At 36.7% G+C, this 14365-nt stretch overlaps 1 protein-coding gene across 1 annotated transcript in view; it reads right to left on the bottom strand.

The window, feature by feature from the left end:
- Positions 1-13158, bottom strand: part of LOC306872400 (glypican-5-like) — a 173121-nt gene extending 159963 nt beyond the window's left edge. The window contains exons 1-2 of the mRNA XM_079420929.1: positions 12803-13158; positions 7735-7896 (exon numbers count right to left, since the gene is read on the bottom strand). Of these exons, the coding sequence (XP_079277055.1) occupies positions 7735-7896; positions 12803-12953 (313 nt within the window). The 5' untranslated portion in view covers positions 12954-13158. The remainder of the gene's footprint in view (positions 1-7734; positions 7897-12802) is intronic.
- Between the last annotated feature and the right edge of the window lie 1207 nt (positions 13159-14365).

Raw genomic sequence — 14365 nt, 5'->3', positions numbered from 1 at the left:
AAGCATAAGAGACTGGTAGTATAGCAATATAGTAAGGTCTTCCAATCAAGCACGTCAAATCACTTGCTACTCTAAACGTCGGATAAAGAGATTCTGACCACATCCTCCATTGTCTCCAGGGAACGTCAATCTGTGACACAAACGGTCTAAATTCAGCCCATCACAGCGTACGCTACCACCCACATGGCATTGTATCGTCCTGCTATTGAGAACAATCAGTCAAAAAGTCCCACTTTCCACACTGAAAATGCTTATGGCCACATAAGCATGGAATGCACGTTCGATCCTGCCAAGACGACTTCCTGAATCACAAAGAGGAATTAAGGGACCGCAATGCAAGTTAACCGGGAGACATTCGGAAATACAAGTCATGCATATAACGTGTTTTATGGGCTCAAAGTGGTCGGTGACAGTTGACAGGCTTTGCATCCTTCATCCTGTTGTCCAAGAACCACAGATGCACAATTTAGAAGGAAAGGCTTTTCTACCTTTTGGTTTAATGTCGAGTTCTTTTCAAGCAGCTGTGTTTAAAATCTACTCAAAACCTGAATTTAAATCAAAGTGACAGACATGAATTAATCATACTTAAATAGTTTGGAAAGAAAGACAACTAGGTAAAGTATCTATAAAAATAAGTAAACAAACAACCTAAATAAATAGATGCATTAATTAATGAATTAGACAACCGCTTGCTCAAACCACTGCCATAATTCTAAAGTGTTCTTGGTGATTTCTCAAGAAATTTTATAAAAAAATAATAAAATTAAAAACTAGTTTTTAAAGGTTACATTTTTTTTGCATTACCATTTTTTAAACAAATTAATATATAAAAAATAAATAACTATGATTTGGAAATTATAATCATGGAAACAAATTATTTTGAGATATCATGCATGCATGTGGTTTAATAATAAAATCGATAAATGAATGTATGACTTCCAAGTATGGAAGAAAAAAATGCCTTACACCACTAATTAAACAACTGCAAGCTCTATTTAGTCTTGTGCCAAAAAAGCAACATATGAACAATAAAATTGTGTTGTGGTTAGATTTATAGGTGTAGATGTTCCTTTAAGTCTCCTTTTTTTTGCACAATGGGCTATTATCTGTGAGTCTGTTTTGATGTTTTGTGCCTGTTAAAGGTTTAATTTTCTTCACTGTCATGCTGAGGCTGATGAATCACGGCCTTGTCTCCATCTGTATCAAATATAAATGCATAATTGAAGGGCTTGTGTGTAACAAATGGGCACATTAGTCCTTCATTTCATCTCACTCTCCCCGGTGTGACGTGAACACTGTCTGTATGAGCTATTGGTGATTAAATTAGGACTCTGGGGTCAGTGGACTTGCAATTGTCTTTCAGTATACCTGCGATCATCATTACAGTACACAGACTTCTGCATCTGATAGTTTTGGCTATCGCTGTGAAATATGTAGAGGGAGTTATTAAGCTTTGCATCGGTGCATGATGATTTGTCATCAGTCCATGATTGGCGGAACTTCATAATCATTGGAGAAATGTAGCATTGCATCATCACTTGCCCACAAATGGATCCTCTGCAGTGAATGGGTGCCGTCAGAATGAGAGTCCAACCAGCTGATAAAAACATCACAATCCACACCACTCCAGTCCATCGGTTAACATCTTGAGAAGAGAAAAGCTGTGGGTTTGTAAGAAACAAGTTGTTTTAACTTTAAACAGCGGTCCATAATCCATAAAGTGCTTCCTCCAGATAAAAAGTCCGTCTCCTGTTGTCTCTCACATCAAAATTCACACACATTTGTTTAGAGCTGTTTTAGGTTGTGCACGGTGCTTGATCTGACTTTTTCAAAGGAGGAAGCATTTTTATGGATTATGGACTCGTATTTTAGCTTGAAGCAATGGTTTCGAAGTTAAAAACATCGAGGAATTTGTGTCTTAAACAAAGCTTTTCTCTTCACAAGATGTTAATTGATGGACTGGAGTGGTGTGGATTATTATGATTTTTTAATCAGCTGTTTAGACTCATTCTGACGGCACCCATCCACTGCATTGGTGAGCAAGTGATGAAATGGGTCATTATTTTGGGTGAACTATTTCTTAAGAAGTTGCCATGCAATCTTTTGCTTTCTAGGAGGGAAAATACTGTAATAAAAAGCTTCCATTTGTAATATCATTCCACGGGAGTAAGGGAAAAGGACTATTTCACAATTCAGCAGGATGCTAGACTAGAAAAGCACAAAACATCAAGATATTTGCAGTAACTCTGGCAGAAAATGTTCATAACTCCCAAAATGATGATTTTTGGATGATCACTTTCAAAGTGATTCACTATGAATTGACCTGAACAAGCCTGAGGCCTCTGCACAAATTCTGCTCATTTTCCTCTTCGACTTTAAAAAGTATACTTTCAACAAGTGACTTCCAGGTATTTTGCTCACTCAACAGCGCAATTTTGCTCTCACTAGTGAGGCGCTCTTAAGAAAACATCTTGCCCTCTTATCCGGGACTCCGTCTCAGAACAGATTGCTGTTTTCAGCATCACTTGCTTGGGCATTTCACGATATCAGCTCTCCACTGAAGCAGAGCTCACTTTGATGTCATTTCGCAATGTTGGAGAAGCAAAAAAATAAATAAGGAGAAAAAAAGAGGAGGAATAAGTTTGGCCGAAGGCCTTTTCAACAAGCAACCTTCAGCCGACGACTCCAGCTCCACAGGAGCATGTTTGTCTTTAACCTGGGGCCGTAAAGGGTCTTTGCGTCAAATGTGCAAATATGCTGCTGCCCACCGAGAGAGACGCCGGTCAACTCTCTTTCTTTCGCTCTGAGAGAGGTTTGCCATCATGCCATGGCAACCACAACTATTAATCTTACTGGCTAGGAATAAACCACCGACCAAAGGTCTGCAACCAGAAATTCAAAAAGGCAACAAACAAACTACAAGAAATCACCATCAATGATAAAAAAAAAAAAATGTTTAGCATACAGAAAATAAGCCTTGGTGTAAAAGCATTTGCATGGTGACTTTATGAAATTTAATAAATATATAAAACAAAACAAAAATGAGTATATATGAAATTGAACTTGAGAGTTATAACGTTTTTATATAGTTATTTAAAAAAAATTTGATTACAAAATTAAAATTAAGTCTAAATATTTAAAGTAACAATTAAAAAAATGTGTATATTTAGAATGAATTTAGATTTTATATATTTTTATACATTTATATATACATATAATTTCTAAGTATTACATATTTACATTTTTATATAATAAGCGCATTTCATGTCAACATGCAAATATAAAACAAAAAATATTTAAAAAAGATGCGTGTATATCTTGTTTATCTGGTGGTAATATATTCTTAATATCTAGCACACAAGCAGGGACCAACAGTACACCTTCAGGAAATTTTACACAGCTGCAGTAACAATTGTGCAAACATACGGTCCTCACTATACACACACATGACTGCATGATTTACAATGGGGAAGTAGAACAGTCTAAAATGCAAACAAGTCTTGTAGGCAAACAGACCATCCCCTTGTGGTTGAATTGTCACAGTATGCAGTGGTTGAAAAGCTATTTCCAGCAATCTAAGCTTCCCAGCATCTACACAACACATCTCCAACTGAAACTGAAGTTTAATAAGGAAAAGGTGCAGATTTGTTTCAAGGACAAAATTATTCAAGTTCCTCAAAAACAAACCGCATTATAGTTTGGGTTCCATCTAACCTCATATAAATGGTAGCAAACTTGCAGTAATTTCTCAAAACATCCCAAAAACCGCATGCATTAAAGACAGTAAAACACATGGGAAAAGTGACAGGATGGGAAGGACTGCAAAGCTCGACTTTTAGATGGACTGATTTATCGGCAGATGCTGATAGCTGCTCATTTTTTTGGAGAACCAATAAAATTGTCAATATTCTAAATATATACTGACCTACAAAATGCAAAGGCATGAAATACAGCAATATAAAAACAAAAAGGGCTTTTGATAGTATTTTGATTGATCTGACATCACTTTTCACAATCTAAATCAGAAAATAGTCGAGGCAAAGCCATCTGTCAACAGACAGAACACAGTGTGAGAGATTCAGTCATAACCTTTTTCATTTATTTATAGATAGATACTATTTTTGGTATTGTTTTCCCAGTATTTTGTAAATTAAACTTTTTTTCCATAACAAATATATATTAATATTTATTTATATTAATAACATATACATACATATATATATATATATATATATATATATATATATATAAAACATACACAAATTCTTAAAATCAAAAGAATTCTATATGTATAAACTTTTTAAATTTTAAATACACATATATACACACACACAATAATATATAATGATATAATAAAATGCAATACTCATTAAAAAAAAAAAGTATGTACATATACACACACATATATATTTAATTTATATACATACACACATACACAATTGTTAAATGTTCATATTTGTCTAATTTTAAAATTTGTCTACTTGCATTATTATCCCTCACTGCAAAAAATGCTTCTTAATTCGTAAATCAAGAAGGATTTTCTAGACAAGTAAAAATTAGTTTTTCCTAAAAAAAAAAAAAAAAAAAAAAAAAAAAAAAGTCAAAATTAAGTGAGTTTTTGCTTGAAACAAATGCCAATGTGTAAGAAGAAAAAAATCTTATGTCAAGCAGAAAACAACACCATTTTTACTTGTCTAGAAAATCCTTCTTGATTTAAGAATTTTTAGATATTTTGGCTGGAAACAAGACAAAATATTTAAGAAAGAAAAGCATTTTTTGCAGTGCTATCCAACCAATGCTCAAAATGTAATACAACTAAAACCTTTATATAAATTTCAGCATTCATAGTGCCTTCCAAAACATGCGAGCTGCCCATACCGTATGCACTTATGCACCCCCGTACCATCAGAGATGCTGGCTTTTGAACTGAACGCTGATAACACGCTGGAAGGTCTCCCTCCTCTTTAGCCCGAAGGACACGGCTTCCATGATTTCCAACAAAAATGTAAAATTTGGCCTCGTCTGACCATAGAACACTTTTCCACTTTGAAACAGTCCATTTTAAATGAGCCTTGGCCCACTGGACATGACGGCGCTTCTGGACCATGTTCACATATGGCTTTCTTTTTGCATGATAGAGATTTATTTGGCATCTGTAGATGGCACAGTGGATTGTGTTTACCGACACTAGTTTCTGGAAGTATTCCTGGGCCCATTTAGTAATGTTAATGACAGAATCATGCGGATGAGTGCTGCCGTCATCTGAGGGCCCGAAGACCACGGGCATCCAACAAAGGTGTTCGGCCTTGTCCCTTACTAAGAGATTTCTCCAGTTTCTCTGAATATTGATGATGTTATGCACTGTAGATTATGAGATTTGCAAAGCCTTTGCAATGTGACATTGAGGAACGTTGTTTTTAAAGTATTCCACAATCTTTTTACGCACTCTTTCACTGATTGGAGAGCCTCTGCCCATCTGTACTTCTGGGAGACTCTGCCTCTCTAAGACATCCCTTTTATGTTACAGGCCTGATGTCAATTAACTTAATTAGTTGCTAGATTTTCTCCCAGCTGAATCTTTTCAAAATGTCTTGCTTTTTCAGCCCTTTGTTGCCCCCATGCCAACTTTCTTTTAGACCTGTAGCAGGCCTGTAAAAGTTTTTAATTTGAAATGAGCTCATTTCGTGGATGTGTAAAATTTCTCAGTTTAAACATGTTATCTATGTTCTATTGTGAATAAAATATTGGCTCATGCGATTTGAAAGTCTTTCATGTTATTCAAATTTTAAAAACATCCAACATTTGGGCTGTATTTGTCAGTATCAATATGGTTAATATATTGTGCATCCCTGTTTCTCACAGTATGTGTACAGCTGTGTTTCATTGCTTGTTTTCATATCTGTTCAGTAGAGCGTTGAGTATCGTAGGCAAAAGGTAATCGCTAGTTAGGCAGCAGGAGGCTGAGACTGGGCCCTGTAATATGGGGCTAATCTCATAAAATGAGTCTTGTGATTAGACACCATCAGGGCTCTCCCTGAGTCGCCGCCCAACAAAATGTGCAAAATGTTTTTAAGTACTATGGTAACTGCCACCCGAATATCATTTTTCCAAATTATGTGATATGACAGGTCTCGAATTGAGATAAAAAGGGCCCTAAACCACAAGAGAAATAACACAAGAAGTTTGGTTTAATGATACAGTCTCGATTGTGGGGAAACTCTCACACTAATGTTGTGTACCAATGTAGGCAGTAAACAGAAGCGTGTCTACACCTGCATAGAACTGTCAGCCACAACTCAGAAATGCAAGTGCAATGCAAAGGGGAGGAAAAACAACAGGATCATTTTTACCATTGTGAAGTCGTGCTGTTTACTGAAACTGAACACTGTGGTCTTAGAGCAGATATGAAAACAAGAGATGAAACCAACAGCTGTACACATTCTATGAGAGCAAGGGATGCACAGTATATATCAGTAGCCATACTGATATCGGCAAATCTTCAATATTCAGCTTTGGTCACATTGGGTTAATATTGGAAGCAGACAATCTCTTCATTTCTGATTTAAATGGCACATAAATGTGGTAGATGTAATATAATAGTACATATTATATAGTGTGTATATACACATTCACACATATACACATCTAAATTTTTCATTATTTATAAAAGTTATATAAAAATTCTGACGTTCAATTTAGAAAAGGCTGTCTTACAAAGGGACAAAAAAAAAAACTGGGTTATGATCGAATCCCTTTGATATTTTCAGATTTATACTCTGAAGTGAAAATTGTTATCAGATCGATCAAAATACAGTCAAAAGCTTTTTCTCTGCTCCAATGTTGCCATTTTTAATGCATTTGCTTTTTGTAAGTCAGTATAGATTTATAATATTGACTATTTGCTTTTTCAAAAATAATGACTAACAGTATTGGCAGACAAAGTGTATAAAAAAAACACAAAGAAGCATCACCTCACTCACTTTCAAAGTCTGCATAAAAAGTGACACTTCACTTTCAATGTAATGGAGACTCTTAATCTTCACTCTTCTGGCACATTTGAAGCCATCCAAGATCTGAGCACACTCACAGTGAACCGGCCCATCGTGAGCTGCTACATACTGACTAGCCACCTTTGTGAAACCTGAAACTGAGCCTCTGCTGAGAATCCGCGGTAGGCGACAGAGAGGTTTTTGTCAGGAGCAGTGCATCTTCTTGCATCAGCACTTATGGGAGATTACAGGTTATCCAGGTTTGTCATTTGGTTCAGATGAAGGATACCTTCCTCCTCAAAGGTGCGTAGGCTCCTATGACCTCATATTACAAAGCTGTGAAGGGTTTCATTAAGGCCTCAAAACAAGCATCTTGGTGTACAGCTCATCAAGGAAGCCATTAATTCACAAACCTTAAATGAACACTGGTCAACCTGAAATGTACTGAAAAGACAGCCCTTGGAAAGCCACCAGAGAACTAAATCACATATTGAGGATCTCAGGGAAAAGTATACACTCACAATGCTTTACTGTATTATGTAACATGTCTGGAAACAAACTGACATCATACCAAACAAGAGCACCACAAACTGCTGAAGGTTTTAGATCAACTGTTGATTTTTCGAACTTCTGATGAGCTTTAAAACGGAGTAGAAACACATTTTGTGGTAAGAGAACTGAGGAATCATCTGCTAAGCATTGCAGACAACAAACCAGTGCTAGTCTCCAAAACCAAAGAACTAACCTTGAAAAGCAGCCACGTTGCGTGAGATGAGGAACTTCAGACTAGAGCTGGTTATCTGGAGGAGGTTCTGGATGTCCCGCCGAGCCGCCACCTGGTAACGCTCCTCCATCTTCTTGGTGCAGCAGGTTAGATTCTTTGGCAAACAAACCTGGAGGTCTGAACCTGTTGGGATGAAGGTTGGAATTGTTAAAGGTGGATATGTACTTCTGCATCTAGGAAAAAGTATGTTTTCTGTCAACAGTGACTGTTTTCCTCACCTAAACAATTACATAAAAATACACATATACATTAATCTATGATAATTAATAAATTATTTTCTCACCCAATTTCTGCATCTAGGAAAAAGGACATTTTCTAAATAATTACATAAAATACAAAAATATATAAAAAAATTGTTGTTAACAATAATAATAATAATAATAATAATAATAATTAGTAGTAGTTTTTCTTTACCTAAACAATTATATGAAATAAAAAAAAATTATAATTAGTTTAATTAAATGTACTAAATTATTTATTAAAACACACAATGTCCTCACCAGACATCAGCATCTAGGAAAAAAGTTAAAGTTTCTAAATAATTATATAAAATACAAAAATATAAAGATACATTTTTATTTTGTTTTTGGATGCTTTCATTTTATGTATTATACAATTAACAAAAAGCAAAAAAAGGGCCTCTGACACTAGCTTGCTCTATTCATTTTCTATTCTATCCGTTTTCCTTTTATTATATAAAAAAGCATTGCTACGTGTGCTGCGTTAGGCTAACTGAGACTTGTCATAGCACTTGCATATCATTGCTCTTTTGTTGATTTTGATTGCTTCCATTGTCCACATTTGTAAGTCGCTTTGGATAAAAGCATCTGCTAAATGACTAAATGTAAATGTAATGTATTATTATTAATCTTCATATAAAAATTATATAAAACAATTTTTTTTTAAATGCATTAGTCTATCATTATTTTATCCGTTATGTATATTATGCCAGACACAACATAGCAACCATCCTAACAACCACCCAGAACAGCCTAGCAACTGCATAGCAACCTTCATGGTAATCTGTAAAAACAGCATTGTGGCAGAGGTTTTGTAGGGAAGAACAGCTCATTTAATAAAAAAAAAAAAAAAAAAGTGTTTTTTTCCCCACAGTATCTTTACATGTACAAATCCACTTATGTTAAAAACCATTATCAGACTCATACCACCACCGGCTGGTCATGAAGCTCCACGTTTGTGCAAGCTGCAGCAGGCCGGTAGGGTGGGGGAGATAAAAGGGCTGATATCTCCAGCCATCAAAATTCTTATCCCACTGAGATCCGACAAAAACTTTCCATCACTACAAACTTTTTTTTTCCCCAAAAAAGGTCAGTGAAAATGACAGCACCTAAGGGGGCTATAGCTAGGAGAACAGCACGGGACGTGCCGGGACGAGCCAAGTGTTGCTAAAGACACTATCACCACACCGCGACGCAATGTTTTGAGTTCCTGAGCAAGATGCAAAGGTGATGCTTGAGGAAAGGAATTCATCTCTGTCTCGCTAGAACGAAATGAAAGCGCCCCCAGGATGTGTTTATTTGTCACTCACAACCCGTTAGACGTTTCAGTGTAATCACCTGAGAGAATTAATGCACCCAACTGCAAACTTTCCACCCTCCCTTTTGCCCCGGTTTCACATGATTCAACAGGCTGTGAGACTTGGGAATTGTTAAAGATGACTGAAGAAGGGACTCCTCGAAGGTCATCCCACAGACAGAGGACCTCCTCGATGACACGTTACTGTTTCTATGTTTTGTAACATTGTCAAAATAAAAAGCCCATGAGTAGCATTCAGTTTTATCCAAAACAGCTGAACTTAAATCCGATTAATTTTTTGGTTCAACATTGGATGATTATGTACTCTGGCAGTGCATTAATGAAATGTACAGCGAGTGGCTAATAATGTGCCACCTACAGTAAACCTAACCAATAGTGTTATCAAAAGCAAATAAAAAAAACCCCGCATTTGCTGAAGCAATGGCATTTCAGCTGACTTCAAGTCTTTAAACTCTTTCATTGTGACTCGTGTTTCACAGGACTCAGACCTGCACAGTTTTGCTGCACCAGGTGCGCTCCCGAGCAAGTTTACTACATCAGAAAACCCGCACATATGGAGCCGGTTATGTGATTCGAATGTCAAAATGCATTAGTTTACAAATAAATGTGTTTGCGTTCATAACACAGCATTATGCAAGAAACTGCACGAGAATGTGTCTGTTTACATAGACAGTTTATTGATTAATAATCATAGTTTGTGTAAAAAGAAGTTATTGGTGTTTTACTGCCTCTAGTGTTCATTTTCAGCTTGAAACGGCAGTGAATTGTATGTACAGCAAACTTTTTCCTCTGAACCCATGTTGACTCTCCCACGGCATCCCAATGCTCAAATAAGAGAGAAAATAGCCTCAAGTTCATGCTTCTTTGAAGCCCCATACACCCCCAACACTTTCTTACTTGAAGGCATTATGAAGGAATTACCACAGAAACCCAAGATCAATCAAATCAAAACAAATGCGACGTGAGGCTTGGGTTTTTATTTGGCTAGCAGCGACATGCAGTTTTAGGGATCTGAGCGAAGCAATGAAAAGTGAGATTTGAAAAAGACAGTGCATTTTACAAGCTTCCCCGACAAGAAAAATGTCTGGTACGCATGCCAATGGTAGATTAATGCGAACTTACAAAAATAAACACCTTTGAGGAGCCGTTTGAATGTCAACATGACTATTTATAAGTCTTTTATTTACCCACCCACCAACTATGGTGGTCAGTTTATTATTTGATGTTACAGGACCTAAGCTCTCACATGGGTCATGTGGTGTTGGGACATAATTGGCCTGAAAAATCGCTGGACATCAAACCGTTTTCTTTGCTCTGATCATCCAAGATTGGAAGCAGAGAAGAAGGAAAAAAAAAAAAAAAAAAAAAAAAAAAAAAAAAAAAAAAATCACAGCAGCATTGAGAAAACAGCAATAAAAATCTGTTCTGCAAAATGTTTTATCTTCCGTCACAATGTCTTTTTTTGCTCCACAACATTTTAATAATGCCAAAAGAGTCAGGAAAGCTTTGAACATATTGCTTTATACAATAAAACCTGAATGAAAAAGTGGTGTGATGGGAAAGACAGCAAAACAAAAGAAGCAGAATGCAAGTCTCTCTCAAGATGTGCTGATAAGAGTCGATATATTAATGAATATCTAGGTCAAACTTGGTCTGTAATCATTTACATTACAGTCTCTGCACATTTATCATAAGCTTAAAAGAGAAAGCATGAAATCATGCACCTGTTTTTGCAGATGTATATGAAAGCTCAGCACATAAGCCTAACAATGTTTTCTCTAGATCTGCGTTCAAATTTGGGCAAAATTATATACTAAACTCAAAGAAAACTAATCTAAATCCACATTAACTGCTTGCTTTTTACCAAAAAGATCATTAGCAAAAGACCAAACAAAAGAGGATGGTAGAAAATGTGACTAAAAAAACTAGAGAAATGACACTTGACCCTGTTGCCCTTGACAAGACATCAACTTTAGGAGAGGCTGTTAAATCTACAGTACAGAATACAGTATGATTTGCTTCCAAGTCAATTACTATAATTAAAGTTAATTATCTGATCTGTATTTAAAAAGGTTTCATAAAACTAAATCACAAAGCTGTACAAGCTCCCAGTCCCAACCAAAATATCTGGAGGTTAGGATGAGCAATGAATATAAAACACCTTACTTTTTTTAGTTGCACAAGACTTCACCAGCAAAGCACACAACCCCTGCTGTAGCTCTAAATTCCTGTAAAACTCAGAAACGAACCTCTTCCAAGCAGCACTTTGAAGTGAGCTCCATTTGATGACCTCTGTGGGAAACAAGCTGTTCTCCTCCAGCCACTTAACATCCATTAATGCAGCAAAGTTTGTCAAACTGGTTAGAGGTTGCCTTTCCTTTCTGATAGAAGCAGCTAGACTATCAATAACCATTATTTGAAAGGCCACAAAACTAGTTTCAGATCACATCTCATGAGAGCAAGAGCAAAACGGGATGATTACCCAAAGAACATTTCAGAGGTCACAAACCAAACAGTCCTCAGAGATATACGGGACAGCTGTTTAAACCAAACAGAGCATCTGCTCATGACTAATTACAGCTGTATTTAGCAGTCAAGTGGCACAAATTAGTTTCTGATCTTGTATACAGTATACTTGATCTTGAGAAAACAGCAAACTGATTTGAAATCTCAGCTTGAAGCTGAATAAGAAGTAAACCGCTTTGAACGAGTGGGTTATGTTCAGTCTCTTTTTGTAAACTGATTTGTTTTTGCTAGATGTTGGTGTGCTTGTGAACACCAACAGCAAAAGATTACTCAAAAACAGTTCCAAGGGACCCTTTATCTCAATTTCTTATCAGGATAAGTCGTGCATAAACCCTATAAACCTAAAAGCACCGACTACGCACAATCGCCCAGCCAACTTCAGATGCAATACTTCCAAATTATTTTAGTACCCTAAAAGTGCTTTTCATGAAAGTAAACCGAAAATCTTTGGGCTGAAGCCTGTCGAGTGAAGCGACAAAAACTTTAAGCTTTCAGCTGCTGCATTAGACACCATTCATTACCGGAGTCTATCTGTAAAGTAATGACGCGTCCTGCGGCTACACTAACGCAGTTCACTTATCATGAGAACACATGTCGCGTGAATCTCGCGCAGTTAATAAAACCATTCAAATCTTGTACATCTTCGAAGCGTGGAAACATGTTAAAGGATTCCTAACGGAGATAACAACAGGTTTATTTGCGTTACGCGTTTCCGCATCAGAATGATTTGAGATTCTATAGAAAAATGAATGTCTAAAACTCAAAATTGTGTTTAAATCTTTAGGTTACTATAAAAAAAATATATAATACATAAAAACACTGACATGTGTTAGATCGTTTGGCGAATTTAATATTTTAAATGACCATCTTAACATCTATTCAACAAAAATTAATAAGTTACTGTGGCGCAAAATCAGATACAGAGATACAATTCAATAGCTCTTACCTGTTCTCGGTGTTTCAGGTATTGATTTCACAGGTCCGATTTCCTTCATCTGGAAAACTTGACGCACTTCATTGCAGTTCATTAAAGACCCCCGACACAGATCGATGAAAACCAAAAAAACTGCATAAACCAAAACTCCACGCATCCCCATTTCCTGAAGCGTTTGTCCTTTCGAGTAAGAGACTAGGAAAGCGGTGTTGTATAGGCTGAGTCTCGGAAAACTAAAACGGCAGTGAGTTTAGGTGAAGAAAAGTGTATTAAAGGGATTGTGCAGGTCACACTGGCGCGCGCCTGGGGAGGGTTTCAGGACCTTCATCAAGAGCGCAGCGAAACACGGAGCTGTCAGGAGAGAGAATGGGCGGAATCACTAGTGAAGCCTAGTTAGACAGCAGAGAAGACCCTAATACACCACCTAACTAGTAGGACTACAATACCGAGAGCTTTTAGGAGCGAAGCGTCGCAGGCGCAACATTTTACGAATCATGGGCGCGTTTTGAACCCTAATAGACGAAGACAAAACTCTAGTTTTTAAAGTTCATATTTTTTACCATAAGTCATGCACTTATTCCTTTACGATCAATCTTACGATTAGCTGCTTGATACGGTAACCACAGGAGTCAATTACATACACAACATAACTATTACTGCGTTAGGGGCGACCAAAAACTTAATTTTGAGTTGATCCCCTGCACCACGCCACAAGTCTGTCTATATTGCCTTTATGTAAAAATAAAGGTTTCACATGAGTAAAGCTAGTGAGCGTTGAGGGCTGTTACTGGGGGGAAAAAAGCTTAATCAAAACGCCTAATGCAAACCACAGACTGGAAACAGAACATTACTAAGAAAAAGAGAAATAGTAGGGGAAAAAATAAAATAAACTTTCTCCAGGGAAGTGCGAGCAGATCGAGTCTCAAACAGGCTGCAATAGAGCCATCTACTGGACAAATAATGAGTTTGGAGCCTAACTGGATTGATTTTGACATTCAGAAATAAATCATAAAACCCAACACTTGCAAAGATACTCACGTGCTCATACTTCCTAAATTACTTGCAATAATTTCCCTAAGAGAGGTCGTCATGTTATTAATAATGTTTATTAAAGCACTTTGATTAGTAGCTACACTAATGCAGAGAGCATTATAAAAGCATACAGACAACATTCGTGAGAAACTGATCAGATGGATTGAAAGGCTTTGAATACTCCGATCTGCTGCACTTCTCTATGGATGGACCACAAATGCATTTTTAACTCAAACATTGAGAATTTGTTCCCTTGAAAATGAACAAGCTGCTCATCTCTACAGTAGGCTACACAAAACCTCACTACATACTAGTGCACAGTATCTGGAGACCATGGTAATGCTCCATTAGAAATCACTTTAGATGGAAATGCACAATAGAATAATTGTTACTTTGAATTTAGTGTTTTTCTCATCCCACAAGACATATACAAAAGGAATCTCATTCACAAATAAAACAGTTTAAGACCACCCCTCTGCATTAAGCATGTTCACTAAGAGGGATACTAGATAACTGGGCTAACTCTGCATTTTTATAATTGGA

Source organism: Barbus barbus (genome assembly GCF_936440315.1).
Source record: "Barbus barbus genome assembly, chromosome: 7".
Taxonomy (NCBI): domain Eukaryota; kingdom Metazoa; phylum Chordata; class Actinopteri; order Cypriniformes; family Cyprinidae; genus Barbus; species Barbus barbus.
The sequence above is the reverse complement of the archived record's forward strand: the minus strand, read 5'-3'. Positions and strand labels throughout refer to the sequence as shown.